The sequence below is a fragment of the Aotus nancymaae genome, unplaced genomic scaffold (assembly GCF_030222135.1).
Source record: "Aotus nancymaae isolate 86718 unplaced genomic scaffold, 86718_ANA_hifiasm-v0.15.2.pri h1tg000019l, whole genome shotgun sequence".
Classification (NCBI taxonomy): Eukaryota; Metazoa; Chordata; class Mammalia; order Primates; family Aotidae; genus Aotus; species Aotus nancymaae.
The window spans coordinates 40,004,313-40,024,039 of record NW_026988431.1 but is presented as its reverse complement, the minus strand read 5'-3'; the positions used below and the strand labels follow the sequence as shown (position 1 = coordinate 40,024,039).

The 19,727-nt window shown below is 30.9% G+C and overlaps 1 protein-coding gene across 2 annotated transcripts in view; it reads left to right on the top strand.

The window, feature by feature from the left end:
* PLOD2 (procollagen-lysine,2-oxoglutarate 5-dioxygenase 2) overlaps positions 1–18,918 on the top strand; it is a 93,232-nt gene extending 74,314 nt beyond the window's left edge. The window contains exons 10-20 of one of the 2 annotated variants that reach the window (XM_012437131.2): positions 769–890; positions 2,252–2,356; positions 5,005–5,130; positions 6,986–7,127; positions 8,332–8,394; positions 9,343–9,456; positions 12,838–12,903; positions 13,520–13,624; positions 14,746–14,892; positions 15,002–15,127; positions 15,299–18,918. In XM_012437131.2, the coding sequence (XP_012292554.2) occupies positions 769–890; positions 2,252–2,356; positions 5,005–5,130; positions 6,986–7,127; positions 8,332–8,394; positions 9,343–9,456; positions 12,838–12,903; positions 13,520–13,624; positions 14,746–14,892; positions 15,002–15,127; positions 15,299–15,454 (1,272 nt within the window). In that variant the 3' untranslated portion in view covers positions 15,455–18,918. The remainder of the gene's footprint in view (positions 1–768; positions 891–2,251; positions 2,357–5,004; positions 5,131–6,985; positions 7,128–8,331; positions 8,395–9,342; positions 9,457–12,837; positions 12,904–13,519; positions 13,625–14,745; positions 14,893–15,001; positions 15,128–15,298) is intronic. The other variant, XM_012437132.3, reaches the window with a different exon arrangement.
* The last annotated feature ends 809 nt before the right edge of the window (positions 18,919–19,727 follow it).

Genomic DNA, 19,727 nt, shown 5'->3' with positions numbered 1-19,727 from the left:
GGAGGAATTTTTTGTCTTATCTTCTGTTATTTAGTATTAACTCTATGTTGCTTTTATGTGATGTGATTTTAACAATCTGCAAAAAAGCAACAGCTTTTCAGAAAACTTAGAGACTTGACAAATAAAAATCTCTGAAATGCTCTAATGATGGAGACAGAAAATCTTATCTGAATTTTAGCATATTTGAATCACACTAAAATTGGTAACATTTGATGGTTTTTCCAGTAATCTGTCTGTAGAATATTCTTAAACTTTTCCTTTTTTTGCTAAATAAAAAAGGTTTTATATGATCATTTACTTTATTATCTGGTTTCAAAGAGTATTTTGTAAAATATGATTATTTAAATTTATAATTCAGATTGATGGCTATTATGCTTAATAGACATTTTTTTCTCGATATTTTAGCACACATTTCTAAGATTTCCAGGCTACAGACCATATTTTTCTTCTCCAATTGGAAACATTTTATAGTACTAAAGATTTAAGTATTTATGCAAGAACCTATTAAAGATTTAAGTATTTATACAAAGATTTGTATAGCAGTAGATGTTGACAGAATTTTAAAGCATCTTCTCTTTTCAGAATATTGACGTATGTATTTAAGATTATTCATGTGACATTTAATATTGTTATTATTTTATGTGTAATTGAATATCTGAATTGTAGAATTCATGACTTTGAATATGAAGCACTCTTTACATATGAATACTCCAGTCATCTTATTGTCTTATCTTCTCTCTAATATTTGATTTTCAAAATATTTTACAGGAAGTTTATCATGAAAAGGACATCAAGGTATTTTTTGATAAAGCTAAACATGAAATCAAAACTATAAAAATAGTAGGACCAGAAGAAAATCTAAGTCAAGCGGAAGCCAGAAATATGGGAATGTATGTTTTAATAAATTAAAATTAAATTAAATTATTCTAAAGAAACTTTAAGAAAAAATAAATTGTTAATAAAATCGTTATGCCATATTTGGGTGTCTCAGACTATTCGTCTGTGTTTGTGTAAGCAGTAGCTAACTGTTAGACTGTGTCTATGTATGTATTTATATGTAAAGGTCTGTAGAAGTTACTTTTTTTTTAATGGCTACGAGTTAACATATTTAATCAAACTACAGATCAATATATTTTTTAAATGCAAATAAATGAATAGTATGACTTTTATAGCACTGACTTAAATGTATGCTCTGAAAGTTGTGTATGGTAAAACGGTTTTTAGACAGTGAGGGAAAAAGAGTGCTCTTACTCTCCAGTTACCCACTGATCTAGATAATACTGTACAACTAAAAAGGGGTATTGTAGGCCTTTTGTTTAGCCCTTATAATACTTCATTCTACTAATAAACTCTAGTAATAGTAAAAACAATCATTTATTCAGTGAATGTTAATTGAATATGCCAGCAAGTATGTTAGGAGCCTCTGATAAAAAGGTGAAGACATGAGCCATCCTCATCAGGAATTAGTCTTATCTACTATGAACCCTCATGCCTGTGCTGTCAAAGCTGAAGGCCCAGAGGGATGGATTCTGACTAGGTTGGAGATGTAGGGATAGACAGAAAATAGGCCTCTGAAAAACCAAACTGGTGTCATTAATAATCATTCCATAATTTATTCGTTGGAGAATCCTCTGGGTCCAAATTGAAAACACATTTTCTTTAATTTTTTTCATGATTGTATCAAGTGTTCCTCTCTGGTATTTTGTGTGACAGTTGCTTGGAACAAATGTCAGTGGAGACACACAGTGACAACAGCAAAAAGTGCCAACTGGGACCCACAGTGAGGGAGGGGAGCTGAGAGGTAGGAAGCAGATAACCCAAATGTCATCTGGTATCTCAAGTTGTTCATTCCTTGACATTCCTGATGATAACATTACAGACTTTACCAGGGAAAGCAAACATAGTCACTGGCCTTGGTAAGAAGGCAGAGGAATAACTATCTTAGAAAAATCATGCAAATCAAGTTTTAAAAATATTAATACCTGAAAAGCCATATATTTATATCTCCAACATTCATTTAAAACTGAGTTGTGGGATATACTAGTTATATTTGTGTGCATGTAATGTATGCAAAAACATTTTGATATGTGGACGTTTTATGACTTAAAATATTTAGTGGCTCGAAAATATATTGCAATTTGCCTAAAATTTTGGAGGTGATCTCCCTGTGAATACCTGTGTTAAATTGACCATTTTGAAATTTAAGATTAAATATATCTCATGCCTATTTCATTTTCTTTTTCAATGTTAGGGACTTTTGCCGTCAGGATGAAAATTGTGATTATTACTTTAGTGTGGATGCAGATGTTGTTTTGACAAATCCAAGAACTTTAAAAATTTTGATTGAACAAAACAGGTACTGTCAAATATTCAATATCAATTTATTGTTAAAATGATCATTTTCATACTGATGTGAACATACTGTAGTTATTGTGTGTTTAGTAAATTGAGAGAACTTAGTTATGCTCTACTTAATTATTTTTCATTTAAAGGAGTCATAGAAAACAACCTGAATACCATCTACAACTATTTAATATTAGTTATAATCATAAATACAATTACTTGGCCCATTTTTCTGTTTAAAGCTAGGTGAAATTATGATATATCTGACACTATAAAAATTTAGAGTTGTTTTATCCTCTATAGATATTTTTAAAGTAGAATTTCTCAAAACTTCTGACTAAAATAGTTACTGCATACAGAGTTGTAGTCTTTAGTATCAGAAAGAAATTTCAGAGGTACAAATCATCCCACATTCATATTTGTAGCTTTATTTACTATTGAACTAATTATCATTGGACAGCGATTATTTGCTCATTTAACCCAATTGACATGGGAAAAAGACACCATGTATATCAACTTACAATGATATTAATCTTTGTCAATACTACTGCTAATATTACTAATAATATTTTTACCACTCCTGCTAAGAGCTCACCTTTAACAAGTCTTATTAAATGCCAGGTATTGTAACTATATGTTTTAACACCATTATTTCTCATAATAAATAGAATGTTTAGCAGATGAAATGTTAGAATGATTGTTTTTATTTTTCTAAGTAAAAATACTTGGGAAATATAGTATTAACTCACCCTATATATATAATATCTATATGTATATGTCACTAGAATTTGTGAATTTGAGAATTTAGTTTTTACTTCAAAATCTAAGACCTCTCTGTAGCAATCTGTATATATCCCAACTGTATAGCTGTGTTATAGATGCTTAATTTCTAAGTTAACTATCTATACATTGTAGGTCATTTTCCAAAGCATATGAATGAGGTTTTGATCATTTGGCAAGGAAAAGCAGTTGCGATACACTAGAGAGATGAGATAGTGTATGATTTGTAACTCTCGAAACCTAGTTTAGTTCAGGACTATTTTCTTGAATTTGCATTGTTTTCTCTTAATTTGATTGAAATGCTATAGTGTCTAATGCACAGTGCTTTTTAATAGTATTTAGATATTTTCATTTTATGGCTCTATGATTTAGGTATTTATTATTATCTTAGTTAACTAATGAATTTATGCTATGTATTTGACATATATCCTCCTTAATATTAAACATTTTCTAAAAGAAAAAACAATTCCCTCATAAGGAACTTACCTGCCATCTGGGGCCCTTCCCCCTTAAAGAGTAAAACTCAGGCTGTGTCTCCATGGATTTCTGTTAGTTATCAAAATTTTAGGTTTATGTAATACTTATTAGTTCTGGCTTCTGTATCTAAACATGTGGTTTCCATAAGCTATTCACATATGCCAGGAATGTTGCAAGATTTAGTAGATTTGACTGAAGGGTAGAGAAAGAGATGTGACACATCTTGGGCATGTGGCTTTCTAGCTTCTCATCAGCTCTTTTTTCTTCTTCTCTTACTATCTCTATTTGCTCCCTTGCTCTAAATTTTACTACTTAAATTGTATAATAATATGAGTTGTTCTTCAGCTGTCATCTTTAGCTTTTCATTCAGAAAAATATTGAGATACACAGCAGATAGATTTTGGTTTCCCAAATTTGTTGGTTTAACCCTTTTGAGGAGGCAGCTGGGATTATAAATAACAAGTTCTTTTTAAATTAAATATTTGATATTGTCAGTTATTGATATTGAATTATTTCCCAAATTAATAAATGTAGATTCTAATTTAGGTTATTATTGACAATATTGTAGGTATTCAAAATAAAACAAAATATGTGTTTCTGATTAATAATTTAGTAGGAATTTGGAAGAATAAACAAAAATTTATTATTTTGCATGATGTGTGTTTATTTTATTTCACTTTTATGCACGTAATAGAAAGGGCCTGGCTGGTCTTCACAAGATAGAGATATTGTGAAATGGTTTTTTTTTTTTTGGTGGAGAATATTTTTTCCATAAATTTGTTTTCTAAAATATTTAAAGGAAAGTTCAGTGTTCCTGGGACTAGCTAATGTAATCACAAGTCATTTAAAAAAGTGATGGAAAACTGGAAACATACTTAAATAATTTGAGACTTAATTACAGGAAAAATTGCCTATTTACAAATGTCTCAGTTAATCTTCATTCATTTTTTTTTCATTCAACAAATACTAATTGAATACCTTAAATGCACCAGGGGTTGTTGTTTGCCCAGTGACAATGAAAATATTTGGTTTCATTTAATATAGGTTCTGAAATACTTAAAATTAAATATAATTAAATAAATTAAATAAGCTAAAGTGCTTTCCCTCTTTTGGGTGTAAGCAAGGCATTTTTAAAAGTCATTTTTGTATATTCATTGGCATTTTCAATTACTTTTTCCTTCTTTGTTACTTTTTTTTTAAAGAAATATGGTCGAAAATTAGCAATATACTTATTTAAGCAAAGATGTTGGGAAAGAAGATCCTTTTTCTGTTTTTATTAACTGCAGGTATGTTAAATGAGCTTTATTGTGTTATGTGTCATGCAAAGCCCAAAATACATAATTCTATGGTAATTTAAAAATAAATAATTATATGAGTTTTTTCTCTCTCACTTTCTCTCTTTAGAAAGATCATTGCTCCTCTTGTAACTCGTCATGGAAAGCTATGGTCCAATTTCTGGGGAGCATTGAGTCCTGATGGATACTATGCACGATCTGAAGATTATGTGGACATTGTTCAAGGAAATAGGATGTAAGTTACTTGATTTAATATTTTAATATAAAATACCATAATCTAAAGATGTAGTCTTGTTAGTATTACTTGAAATTTTTTGTGTATTCATCTATTTTCTTTGTAGTTAATGGGAATTTGAGAACCTGAGACCATCTGGAATCCTGAAATACCAATATAAACTCATATTTTTAAAAAATGTTTTTAAAGTCCCAGATCCTCAATGGAACAAGCTCATTGCTTTGGGGAATACTAAGAGATTATATGTGGTTACCATACTTACACTGTGGTTGATAGAAGAGTAATACTCTTGAGTTAAAAGTTTGGAAAGGGGATTTAGTTTACTAACTTTTTAATGACTATAATTAAGGTTATTTTGATAGGTTTTAAAATTTATAATTAAGTCAACAATAACACTGACAGCCAGAACATTCCAGTATTCCTGATTGCATGAGTTTTTTGTGTGAAATAGCTATTATTCTGCTTTAAATATAAGTTTCTTCACCAATATTAGATTTTCATTTCTAGAGATTGAAAGGAATATATTTGCTGAAAAGTATATGATTTATATTTATTTCAGAGACAATGGTTGATATTTTTAAAACTAATTACAATTGAAATAGTTTTGCTAAAGTAATATTGGTGAAGAATGTCATTCTTTTTTCATACATATGATAGACCAGAGTAACTAAGACATTATGTGCTTTGCCTTAGTTCTCAAACATGTCAGCCTGATTAAAAAAGGAAATACACTCTCAGTACTTAAAGAATGTGCCCTTAAATTTAGAAAAAAAAAGGCACATATTTCTTTTCAAACAGTTGAGTGGTAAAAAGATGTGTTGGTTGTGGAAATAGTAAGTGGTGTAGAAAGCTTAAATTTGAATTATGTAAATACAATAAAGGTTTTTGTTAGCTGCAATTAAAATGTACGGTAGATGAGAAGACACTAGTTAGATCATATTCTGTTGTTTCAGTGCAGTTTTTTTGACTCTGCATGAGTTGTATAGACAGTATACCTGATAGTATCTTTGGGCACATCCAAAATGAAAGTTTGTGAAAGTAGAATGGAAGATTCATGTTTCAGGTTGCTTTGGCATTGGTGTTTTTCTGTCCAACCTCCTATCATTGTTGTCTAAAGTGTAAGGAAAAAAATATGGTAGAGGCTTTTGATACGGAATACTCTTCATGTCCAAAAGCTACATGAAGGAGCAACGTTGTGTGTGTGTGTGTGTGTGTGTGTGTGTGTGTATGTGTAAGTTGAAACACTGAATAATTCCCCAGATATTAATTTCTGAATTTAGCTGACACATTGTATACAGTAATTCCCCTTATTTGTGGTTTTACTTTCAATGGTTTCAAGTCAACTGTGGTTTGAAAATAAGAAGATATGTTGAGATAGAGAAAGTGTAAACATTCATATGATTTTTATTATAGTATATTGTTATAGTTGTGCTATTATTGTTGTTAGTCTTGCTGTACTTAATTTATAAATTAAGCACTGGTGGTATGTTATGATTCATGCTATCAAATTCTTTAATTTTGAGTAAAAAAACCTTTTGTACAATAGAATATAATAGTCTAACTATAACAACTAATTGAGATATGACAGTTACAATAAAAATGCCAAACAGATACCAACCCAAAATTGAAATTTATCCAAAGGGACAGTGGTTTGTCTCCTAAATCTCATTAGCTATAGTATATGCAATGTAATCACATATATAGGGCAAATATCATTCAATATGTTTGTGTATTCACACATTTTTTTTTATGTGTGCAAAATCTAAACACAAAACAGTTATTTTAAAAATGCAAAAATGAAACTTAAAATTGTTTGTATTTGTGGTATTTAAGAATGTCTTCACTTTACTTTCAGAGGAGTATGGAATGTCCCATACATGGCTAATGTGTACTTAATTAAAGGAAAGACACTCCGATCAGAGATGAATGAAAGGAACTATTTTGTTCGTGATAAACTGGATCCTGATATGGCTCTTTGTCGAAATGCTAGAGAAATGGTAAGATATGCAATGATGGCTTGTTTGAATGTTCTTATAAGATGGCTTGCTTTACCAGTTGGTATGTCACTGTGTTTTGATGCCCTTTTTCTTGCTAATTTGTAAGTACTAGCCAATTTTTTTGGTTCTGTGTTGAAAATTTGGGAGCAATTTTGGAGATAATTTAACATTTACTTGTAGAAATGGTATGAAAAATGTTAGTTTTTGTGTTCAGGCTAATTCATAGGCAACAGAGTTGGATTTCTGTAATTAAGATGAATTTGTTACAAATCAGCTTTGCTCTTTTAAGAATACATCTTTACTTTAGTTTGAAATTCTGTAGTGAAAACTTGACCTAATTAAAATTAATTAGATAAGCTTTGATGAAATAATAATTCCACATTTAAGAAAATTTTTGTTCTAAAATTAATGTCCATATTTTCTCTAACTAGATGAACTTTTAAGAATTATTATTAACTTCACATTCTTAAAAAGCATGATTCTTACCACAAAACTGGTAGAAGGGTTAAGATATGTAGTATATTTACTCTAAATAAAATATTAATGATACATTGCTGCACTACAAATATACTTTCATTATAAAACTTAAAATGACTAGAAAATATTTTTTCAAAATGTATAAATATGTTTTAGAACATATTTATATGATTTTTGGTTTTAGAAATGATAGGGTATTTTATTTTTGATTTCCAAATTTATACAAGCAATTGTGATTTTAAGAAAAATCAGAAAAGTTGGCAAGTATTTTTTTTCTCAGTTTAACAAAGCATGTGTTGTTTGAATATGTTTGTTTTCTCTACAAACCTATGTGCATTGTTATTATTGAATATCCTCAGTACTTGTGATTGTATTTTGTGCTCATGTCTGGCTAATTTGACTCGACAGCGCATCATGGAATGGCCTCTCTTACTCATTTTTTCCTTTGTCTTATGTGTCTAATGAAAGTTCTGCTATGGAATGAGCTTAGACTTTGTTTGACCTCCACCCCCCACACCCAAAAAAGAAAAGAAAAGAAAGGGCTGAAAGAGCTGGAGATGTTTCTTTGTGTGTGCTTTATAAGCTTTGCTTGTTCTGCATGTTGTCTGTGAAGGACATTTCAGAATGTTAGCTTTTGATCAACAGCTGCTATTATTTTTATTTACCAAAGAATACCTGAGAGAGCAGGTGTACAGGTCAACTTACCCAATGCTTCTCTTCATTTTAGACTTTACAAAGGGAAAAAGACTCCCCTACTCCGGAAACATTCCAAATGCTCAGCCCCCCAAAGGTGTTATTTTTATTTATTTTTGTTTATTTAATATTTGATATAGTCTATTGCCTAGCAGTAAAGTTTCTTTAAGAGCCTTATTTGCATTTAGCTTGGTAAAATGTTAGTATTCATCAGTTAGTCATCTGTGTATGTGTGTGTGTGTGTGTGTGTTATGTGATTTGGGCATGGGTCTTGTGCGACAGTCAACTCTTGGTTCTTTGGGCTGATATATATTTTATGGTCGACAGACGAGAAAGTCAAATCTAAGTCCCTTTCATTCTTTTTTTAGGTTTTTATTTCTTTTTTAAAGGGAGAAAAGAGGATAGAAGTAGGTATAAAATAGGATTTGATTACAGTAAGGTTTAGGTGCACTTCATTGAGTTATTAATCACTAACTCTTTTACCATTAAAACAGGTCCAAAGAGAAACAACCTTACCTTACGGTGTTTTCCACATTTGTCTGGTTTGGGGCAAGAATATGAGACTGTTCTTTTTAATCTACCTTTTTAATGCATGACTCATTTGTGTTAGTCTTTAAACATTAGAAAAAGAAAGGAATGAAACAGACTGGTGAAATATGACTGGCAGTGAATTCTTGTTTAAAAATGTGATGCTTTCTCTGAAAGGGAAAGAAGCCAAAAGAGGTGTAATTCATTGCACTTCTGTCTCAAAAATATTTCTGCTTTCAAAAAGGAATTAGGATCAATGAGAAAGGGACAAAAACTGTCCATTCTTCTTTTTTTCAGTTGAGTGTCAGTTTTATCTACTAGTTTTGTGTGGTGTCTGAATTCATCATCAAAGTTTGAGTTTTTTTATTTTAAACCATGCACATTTTATATGAATACTAAAAATGCATGTTCATAAATGAAATATAAAAATGAAATTAATATCTTCTGTGTTTTCCTATGATTAAATTTACTTTTGTTCCTACCTCTATGATTAATACTGTTATTTTCTGGCATATAGGGTGTGTTTATGTACATTTCTAATAGACATGAATTTGGAAGGCTATTATCTACTGCTAATTACAATACTTCTCATTATAACAATGACCTCTGGCAGATTTTTGAAAATCCTGTGGTATGTATTTCATACTCAACTTTATTTATTATTTTTCTATGATTCTAAGTGGTTGTAAATCAGTTGGGTAATAATATGAAATGTAGTTAGGGGCTTTTAAAAAATGACACAATATGAAATGCGTATCAAAACCACAATGAGATACTGTTTCACACCAGTCAGAGTGGCTATTATTAAAAAGTCAAAAAACAACAGATATGGGTGAAGCTATGGAGAAAAGGGAATGCTTATACATTGTTGGTCAGAATGTAAATAAGTTTAGTAATTTGGAAAGCAGTTTGAAGATTTCTGAAAGATTTTAAAACACAGCTACCATTTGACCCAGCAGTTCCATTAGTGGATATATATCCAAAAGAAAATAAGTCATTTGACCAATAAGACACATGCCCCTGTATCTGTACAGTGCAGCACTATTCACAGTAGCAAAAACATGGACTCACTAGGTGTTCATTAATGGTGGATTGGATGAAGAAAATGTGGTACATATACACCATAGAATACTATACAACCATAAAAATGAATGATATTATGTCATTTTCAGCAAAATGGATAGAGCTGGAGGCCATTACCCTGAGTGAATTAATGCATATTCTCACTTATGAGTGGGAACGAAACATTGGGTACTTATTGACATAAATATAGGAACAATAGACAGTGGGGACTAGAGGAGTGAGGAAAGGAGGAGCAGAAGGGTTGAAAAAACAACTAATAGGTACTATGTTCACTACCTTGGTGATAGGATCGGTCATACTCGAAACCTTAGCATCATGCAATATGCACTTGTAACAAACCTGCACATATAGTCCCTGAATCAAAAGGCTGAAATAATTTTTAAAAAGTAAATAAAAAGAAAAAAATGAAAATGACATAATTATTGTATTTTATGATCTATAGAGTAGATCCAAACTTGACAAATAACTGTTTTTCTTATTAAGACAGTTACTAGGTTTGGGGAAGATAATTATCAATTTGTTCTTTCCCAATATTCTAATATTTTTGTGTTGTGTATTCAAAAGTACCATCCAATTTTAATCGTAATTTTAGAAACATGTTTACAAATAACTCATATTTATAATAGTTTTATTTTTTGTTTAAGAAAATACATTTTTAAAATCATTTTTTGGCAGCTTTGCGAATGTACATCAAAGATAGCTAGAGAGAATTTCAGAAGAAAGCTTATTCAGCATATGAAGAGAGTCTTAACTTGAAGAAACGATTTTCTTTAAAAGTCTGTTTTCTTGTTCTTAACAGATTTGAATCATACAGTAATTAGCTCCTTTTGTGTTTTACAGGGACATCTTTTCCGTTAGCCAAGTGACACATTTATTCAAGGGAAAATACTCTCTTCAACAATCAAACCTGTAACACTGCTGTAATGATTTTCCCCTTGCCAATAGTAAAAGTTTTAAATTGCAGACTCAATCCACCCGATAAGAGTTGTCCTTTATTATGAAGGAATAGTTGAGATCTGGGGATAGTAAATGTAGTAGTCTGAATATTCTGAATAGGAAAAGAATATCTTTTGACATTTTGTTATTTTAAAAGTACTTTTGTTCCATTTTAGCCACATATCTTCATCTTTCACAGAAGTAAAGTTGAAAAGAGGTGTTTTTTAGTTGTGAGGGTAGAATTCCATATTTCACTTCACCATTAGGATTTTTTTATTTCTTGTGTGACATTAGGTTCCTGGTAAGATGTCCTAAATTATATCCTAAATTGTAGATATTTGTGTAAGAATTCAAGTCTTTGGAAAGTAAGCAATGAAAACATCAGAACTGAGTAGGAACGGCTTTTCTTTCCATGGCTTTCTTTGCTCTCTGTTAAATTAGCCTGATTAATGTGCCTCATGAGGGAAACCCCATAGAAAAAGGCTTATGATTATCAGAATTTCTAAGAAATTAATAAAGTCACATTTTCCTCAGTGATTTGAAAGGTGATCCAAAATGAAATGTTAATACTAATGCCCTAAGATAAAATTTTAGGGGATTTTTTTTTTTTTACTTAAAAATCAGTATTGATACACAAGATAAAATACTATGGGTAAAAATTCTTTCTTATTGATGATTATTCAGTTTCCTCCCATATTTTAGAATCAGAAAACTCATTAATATTAGAGGGAATAATGAGATAATACAGAAATCTGATCCATATATACTATGTAAACTTGAAATTTGTTAAAATTATGAAGATACCTTCATTTCCTCCACATCAAAAATGTTTGAGTTACGTATAAACAGATGCAAAACTAATAATGGCATAAATAATGATGTAAATATTCAATCCCTCTAAAATCTAGCCTCAAAAGATGTGTTTAAGGCAAATAATTTTTTTTTTTTTTTGGCAAATAACTTTTTAAACATCTTTCGATTGAGATTATTTTGAGTCTGTGTCTCACTTCCTCCCTGCTGGCTTTCTATATTTGCACTTTGTAAAGAGAAAGATTAATAATTGCTAGAAATATTCTAAATCTAAGAAGAGATCTTTTTGGATACTTGTATCACTCACTATCTTAATATATTCATATTCTAATAAATAACCATATTTAAATACAGAACTTGACCCAATAAAATAATTCTTTAGCTTTTATTGAAAAAATGTCATGATATTTTCATATTTATGCCAGAGATTGGTCAGAAAGGATCAAATTCGTGAATTAGAATGAAGGGGAACCATTTTTCAACATAGAGCCCTATCCCTTAATTTTAGTAACTGAAAGAAGTGAAAGTGCTAGTAAACTCATGATTATTCCTTGATAAATATTAGTAACTGAAGTGAAGGCAGATATTTAAAAAATTCATTTAAAGATCAAAAAAAGTAAGAATAATTTACTAGAGACATATAAGACAGACCCTAGTTAATTAATTCACTAATTCATTTTTATAAATATTTGTTGGTAGGATTTTGCTCCTTGTCTTTTGTTTTTAAACACACAATTTTTTACCTACTCTGTATATATATTAAAATACTGAGGTCCTCAATTTATGGTGACTTGACTTAGGAGTTTTCAAATTTATGATGCATTTATTTATCAGAGTATTGGATGATATCAACCTCCCATGGGTTTATTGGGACATAACCCCATCGCAAGTCAAGGAGCATCTGTAAAATGTGTAAATCTATTCACTGTAAGATTACTTAAGTTTTAAAATCCTGCGGTACAACATTTCATAAATAAAAAATTTTGTACGTCATAGAATGACATAAGCATACTCAGAACCAGGCAAAAATTAAACCATATACTGTGGTTTCTGAAAACTACTATTTTGTCCACCACACATAATCACTTATAAGTTGAATAATTTCTAAAATGCATATGCTTTATACTTTTCAGTAAAGTATTTATAAAGGTATTTGTTTTAATATGTACTTCTTTTTATATAGGACTGGAAGGAAAAGTATATAAACCGTGATTATTCAAAGATTTTCACTGAAAATATAGTTGAACAGGTTTGTATTAATAATGATTACAAAATATAGAAAATTTTACTGTTATTTTCCAGAAGAAATACTATTAATGCAATACTACTTTCACAGAAGATAGAAGATGTGAAAGTGGAGAAACTATCTTTAGGTAAAATTTATATGACTCAATTACTGATTAAATAGCCTTAAGGAACATGCAGTTGTAAAATGTAGAACATAGAAATTAGCATTTTAAGCATGCTCCTAAGTGTTATGCATAGCTTTCTCAAACCACTAAAAATAGGAACCATTCACAGATCTTTCATATAGAACTATTTCAGTGAAAGCTTTTCTTTGGAAGTATTTGGGCTGTCTTTCTGAAAGAGTCTTTTCAAAGAGACAACTTCAGAAAATGAATTCTCTTTTAGGTTAGTGTTTAAAACTATTGCTAATACCTAATTTTTGAGAATGTAAGATGTCATCAATTCTGAGGTGCACCATTATTTATGTACCATGAGAAAAAAAAATACTGTCAAACCATGACAGAAAACTATGTTTCCTAGTCATTTAGGATTTTTGATTTTACACATATTAAAATAGCTATTTTAGACTATTAAGACACAAGTTATTATGTCTTCTAATGATGATGCATATTTTATAGCCCTGTCCAGATGTCTTTTGGTTCCCCATATTTTCCGAAAAAGCCTGTGATGAATTGGTAGAAGAAATGGAGCATTACGGCAAATGGTCTGGAGGAAAACATCATGTAAGTTGTAATTTCACACTAAGAACTAAAATGATGTGGGGGTTAAGTAGATATTCAGATAATTTGGAGGGGTTGTATACTTCTTCTGATACGTCTCTGAGTTCTAGACCTAAATAAATTGGCTAGCCAAGGCTCTGATTTCAGTCTACTTCTGCCACTAACCAGTCGTTTAACACTTAAGTCATTTCATCAGTCTGGGCGGGTTTCTCATTTATGCATGTAATTACACTGGATGTTCCCTAAGAGTCAGTGTCCTCAAGCTGGAGATTGTTAGGTAATATATGTCTTCACAGAGTGTTATGGCTCTTTTCCAAGGCCACTTTTGCATTTTCACAGTGAGAGTGAAAATTCTAAGGCAGACTTTATCTGGCTGTCAAAACTGTGTTTTTGTGTGTAAAATAGGAAGGAGGGATCTGAGTGCCTTCGGTGTAATTCAGTTTTGCATTTGCATTCAGTGTCAAAGACTTGGCAGGAAATACTACTGTCAGTGGTTCCATGTGTTTCTTTTCCTCTGAGAACCGACATGCCATTTTAGCAGAATACTCTGGAATATTACTGCCTCTGCACAATTATGTCCCCCAGGTAATGAGCTGATGAGAGAGAGGGAAGCTTAAAGTATAAGGAAGAACTTGAAGTCAGTAGGTGGTGAAATAATGAAAAGCAATCTTTCAAAGACTTTGAGTGTTACAAATAGAAGTAAGGAACGGTGGAGAAAGCTTGTTTTCAGTATCTGCTAATACAGAAAGCAGATATGCCGAATGTATGCTCATCAAGCAGCTAAGACTGCCTAAAGGGTCACTGTAAAAAAACACTCATGTTTTAGAGGGGATTTGCAGGCTTAGGAAGTCAGTTTTATTTACTTTGTAGTTAAACTTCCACATACATTTACAAAGTAGGAAAGGAGTCTACTGACCTTACATTACTTTGTTTCATCATTGTATCATTGGCAAAGCTGTACCTAAGTTATTTTGATAGTTTTACAGTTAAACCAGATGGTATACCCTATTGGAACAACTGTTATTTTTATTGTCTATTGTGATCTGTGGTTGAAAAATATACTGTAATATAAATGGGAATTGCACATGAACTATAGCTTACAATGTCATTTTTGTTGTTTCTAGGATAGCCGTATATCTGGTGGTTATGAAAATGTCCCAACTGATGATATCCACATGAAGCAAGTTGATCTGGAGAATGTATGGCTTCATTTTATCCGGGAGTTCATTGCACCAGTTACACTGAAGGTCTTTGCAGGCTATTATACGAAGGTAGTTATCCTCCCACCTCTCCAGCCTGTTTCCTACCAATTTTTACACAGATATTATTTTTAAAGTTTTTATTAATAAGCAAATCCACTGGCTTACTTTCCTTTTTCAGGGATTTGCACTACTGAATTTTGTAGTAAAATATTCCCCTGAAAGACAGCGTTCTCTTCGCCCTCATCATGATGCTTCTACATTTACCATAAACATTGCACTTAATAACGTGGGAGAAGACTTTCAGGTAATTATGACTCTTGTGTTTTTAGATTTTTCAAAAGAAATATATAATTATGAAAAGGGCTTTGCCATAAGCTTAGTTTCTTTTTAAAATTTTGCTCAAATGACATAATTTTAATTTTGCCACTGGTTAAATATAAGAAGCTGATATATTTCTTCATTTAAACCTTTTTAGGGAGGTGGTTGCAAATTTCTAAGGTACAATTGCTCTATTGAATCACCACGAAAAGGCTGGAGCTTCATGCATCCTGGGAGACTCACACATTTGCATGAAGGACTTCCTGTTAAAAATGGAACAAGATACATTGCAGTGTCATTTATAGACCCCTAAGTTATTTACTTTTCATTGAATTTAAATTTCTTTTGGATGAATGACTGACATGAACACGTCTTTGAAGTTGTGTCTGAGAAGATGAGAGGAATATTTAAATAACTTCAACAGAACAGCTTCACTTTGGGCCAAACATTTGAAAAACTTTTTATAAAAAATGTTTGATATTTCTTAATGTCTGCTCTGAGCCTTAAAACACAGGTTGAAGAAGAAACGAAAGAAAAAAACAGTAAAAGAAAATATTTATTTCTAAGCTTTTTTGCCTCTGAGAATAATGACAATTTTATGAATATTTGTTTCAAGATGATAAAATATTTAGGTACAAATGACAAGACTAATTATATTTTCTTATTTAAAAAAAGCATGGGAAGATTTTTATTTATCAAAATTGGAGGAAATATAGACGAAATGGATATAAATGAAAATTACCATGTTTTAAAACCTTGAAAATCAGATTCTAACTGTACTTGTATGCAATTAAGTACTTTTTTGAATACCTATGCAGGTCTTATTTACAGTAGTTACTACGGGAACACACAAACAATTATACAATGTTTTCCTTAAGAAAATTAGTACAAAATACAACTGAGGAACATATACAGTTGAAAACATTTTTGCTTAGATTGTAAGGCAGAATATTTTACATTTGTATTAAAAATCAAACTCTGTGTTTCTTCAGATGAATCTTCCAAAGTGGATTATGTTAAGTAGGTATTAGATTTAGGAAAACCTTTCCATGTCTTAAAGTATTATCAAGTGTCAACTTAAGATCAACAAGTGTCCTTAAGTCAAAACAGGTTTTTTGTTTTGTTTTGTTTTGTTTTGTTTTTTTGCTTTGTTTCCCTTTTTGAGAAAGTTCTAGAAAATAGTGAGGAAAAAGAAAAGTTTCATTGAGATGAGTAGTGCATTTATAATTTTTTAAAGAAACTTTTAAGTACTTGAATTTTATATCAGGAAAATAAAGTTGTTGAGCCTTGCTTCTTCCCTTTTGCCCTTTGTCTTTCTCCTTATTCTTTTTTTGGGGGGAAGGTTATTCGCTTTTTTCTCTTCCTGGCATAATTTCCATTTTATTCTTAGTGTCTATATTAACTTCCCTCTATCCCACTTATAAAAAAATTCCCCAACAAAATGTTTGTTGACTTGATGTTTTATCATTTCTCTAAGTAAGGTTGAAATATCCTTATTTTAGCTACTGTTTTTAATGTAAAGGTTAAACTTGAAAAGAAGTTCTTAATCATGGTGCCAAAATTCATTTTCTAACACTATGTGTTAGAAAATTATAAAAAATAAAATAATTTTAGAAGGTGTTGTTGTTCTCTTTACTATTGGTGTTTATCTTCAGAAGTGAATGTATGATGGAATAGTCTGAAAGAAAGAAGCCTATGATTTTTCATTTGGCCTAGTAGATTTAAGGATCTATCAAACTACTGAATTATAAATTGAATTATAGAATCTTCAATTTTAGCATGACTAGGAATTTGATCTAACTCATTTTACAAGTGAGAAAATAGAAGTCAAACTTTATTCAATATGAGTATATTTGTTCATTAATATTTTTTGAGTCTATATTATGGGCCAGGGCACCAAGGATATGGTGATAAAGAAAACATTATAGTCACTGGGAGATGGACTTAAAAAGGTAAGAAAGTTGGGTTCTACCCCTGTCTACTTCTTTGGGGACACTTAGTACCCAAAGAAAATTTCTATCCACCAGCTAGGTTGAGGAGACATTTTAGTAATGATTTGTGAATTATGTTACTATGCATCAGGAATGTTTTTCAAAATATGTAGCACCGGGTAGATGCCAACTCATCAGAACAGCCTCTGGTTATAAAAGCAAGTCAATTCCTACCAGTGCAAGCCAGCTTAATATCCCTTGTGGTACAGTTCAAAGACATCTCTCAGGTACTAGTAGTTCTTTTCCATTTTGGTATCCATGGGTGGTTACCTAGCATAACCATTTCAGTTTGTTGCCATGTTTTCAGAAATGGGATCCAGGTAGTTTTTTTCTGTGGTCTTTTTGAGTAGCAAGCTACAGCATTATTTAAGAATAATTATTAAGAAAAAGCAGTTGGGAAGAAAAATAGAGAAATATATAAAAAATTTTAATGTAATGAGTTTTGGATTAAATGGGAGAGAAGTACACTAAGAAATAATGAGAAGAGAAAACTGTACATGTAGAAATGCTTTAGAAGTGTGAATTACTACATAACTAAATTATTTTGATAACAGAAATTAGAATGATTGGGAAAATAAGTAAACAGGCTAGGGATTTGTGAATTTTATAAGCCTTAAATCTTTCTAATAGCATTTAAAAACGTACTCAACATCATTGTTCATCAGAGAAATGCCAGTCAAAACTACAATAAGATTAAGGTTATCTCACCCCAGTTAGAATGGCTTATATCCAAAAGACAGGCAATAACAAATGCTGGAGAGGATGAGGAGAAAAGGGACCTCTCACACACTGCTAATTAATTGCAAATCACTATGTAATTGTACTATGGAGTACAATTTGGAGGTTCTTCAAAAAACTAAAAATATGATCCAGCAATCCCAGTGCTTGGTATATACCCAAAAGAAAGGAAATCCATATATAGAAGCAATATCTGCCCTCCCATGTTTGTTGCAGCACTGTTCGTAATAGATAAGATTTGGAGACAGCCTAAATGTTCATCAACAGATGTATGGATATATTTTTGTTTTATTCTTAATATATTAAAACAGATTAGGAAATATTCATTTAGAAAAGTTTTTTCATTCCTGATAGATATTATTGAGGTGGTGGTAATGTTTGTTAATTTAATAAATCAAGTGACTGTTTAGCATGCTATTCTGTCTTCACTGAAACTCATAAAAATCTGTTCTCTTGAAAATTAGAAATTTGTGCCTGTTTGACAATACAAAACACAAATAACTAAAAAATAATTTTATAAGATAAAAATGGATATTTAGAAGGTAAAATGGATGACCCTGAAGTCAATATTAGATTATAAACTAAAATTAAGGGATGGAAAAGAGAAAAAAAAATGTATATTTTGTTAAGGGTTAATGAACTAGTCTGTGATTAATTATAAAATAATTTTAAAAGACATTATTTTAACACTGATTTAAAGTCACTAAATCTCTTTGGGATCTTGATGTGAAATGACAGAATAATTCTGCACCTGCTGAGGACAATTTTATATATGACAAAGATCAGTAACTGCTAAGTGAGAACTGGACAAATTAAATGATAGTTTTTTTTCTGCTGAGAATTAATGTTTGGAGAATTGATTAATTTTAAATACTGCATATTTGCAAAATGAGATTATCCTATTTTACTTTGTTTTATTATTTTTATCTGTATTTACATAGTTTATGTATCTTATAAATCTTGCCAAATTGTGACATCAAAGCTCCACCTTGTGGTCAAAATGGTATTTTTCCCAAAGGCTAATACTAATAAAATGATAAATATTGGATGCTTTTATTATTCAGGAATTCTTTTTATATTTTTGGGTATGATACAATACAACATTTTAAAATGAAGAATCGTGACACCTTATTCTGAAATAAGGGGTAGCTAGCCTATTTCCAGTTAACACTGATGAAATGATTTGTTTTCTATTTTTATCTAATTTGTAAACTGCTCATCTATGTTCAATAGGGAATATTTACCTGGATTAACAATAAAATAAGCATAAGAATAGTCAGATTCAACTATAGCTTACAAAGTAGTTGGTTTAGAGTAGATAAAATTGCTTAATTTTCATAATATTACAACAGTTCCATAGGGTCCTATTGTGAAAACAAAATTTTAAAAATTGCTGTTAGGGAAAGGTAAACATCATAATTTTTCTTCATTTTCAGCATGGAACTAGTAAGCGCAACAATGAGGACAAGAGTCTTGTGGTACTAAAGTTTGGGTGATTCAGATACTGTGAAAGTTATAAGATCAACGAAATTTATTCCTGGTGAAGTTATGCGCTAGAGTAGTTTTAATATATGCCAGCTGTTGCACATTTACTTACTGCCCACACAGTCTTCTTAATCACCCTTTTCCTCCTTTGGATCACTTAGTGTCTTGGCTGCTGGACGAAATCAAGGGGATTCTCAGCAAATGCTAGGGTGGCATCATTGATTTTCATACTGTTTCAGGGCAGCTTTCCCATTGACCTTCTATGAGCCAAGAGGAGAAGGAATTTTAAAAATACCTGTTTTTGAAATGATTTCGTGCTTGTGATAGCGAGTCGACAAAGATGATTCTCAATGAACCACGCCTCCCAGTACT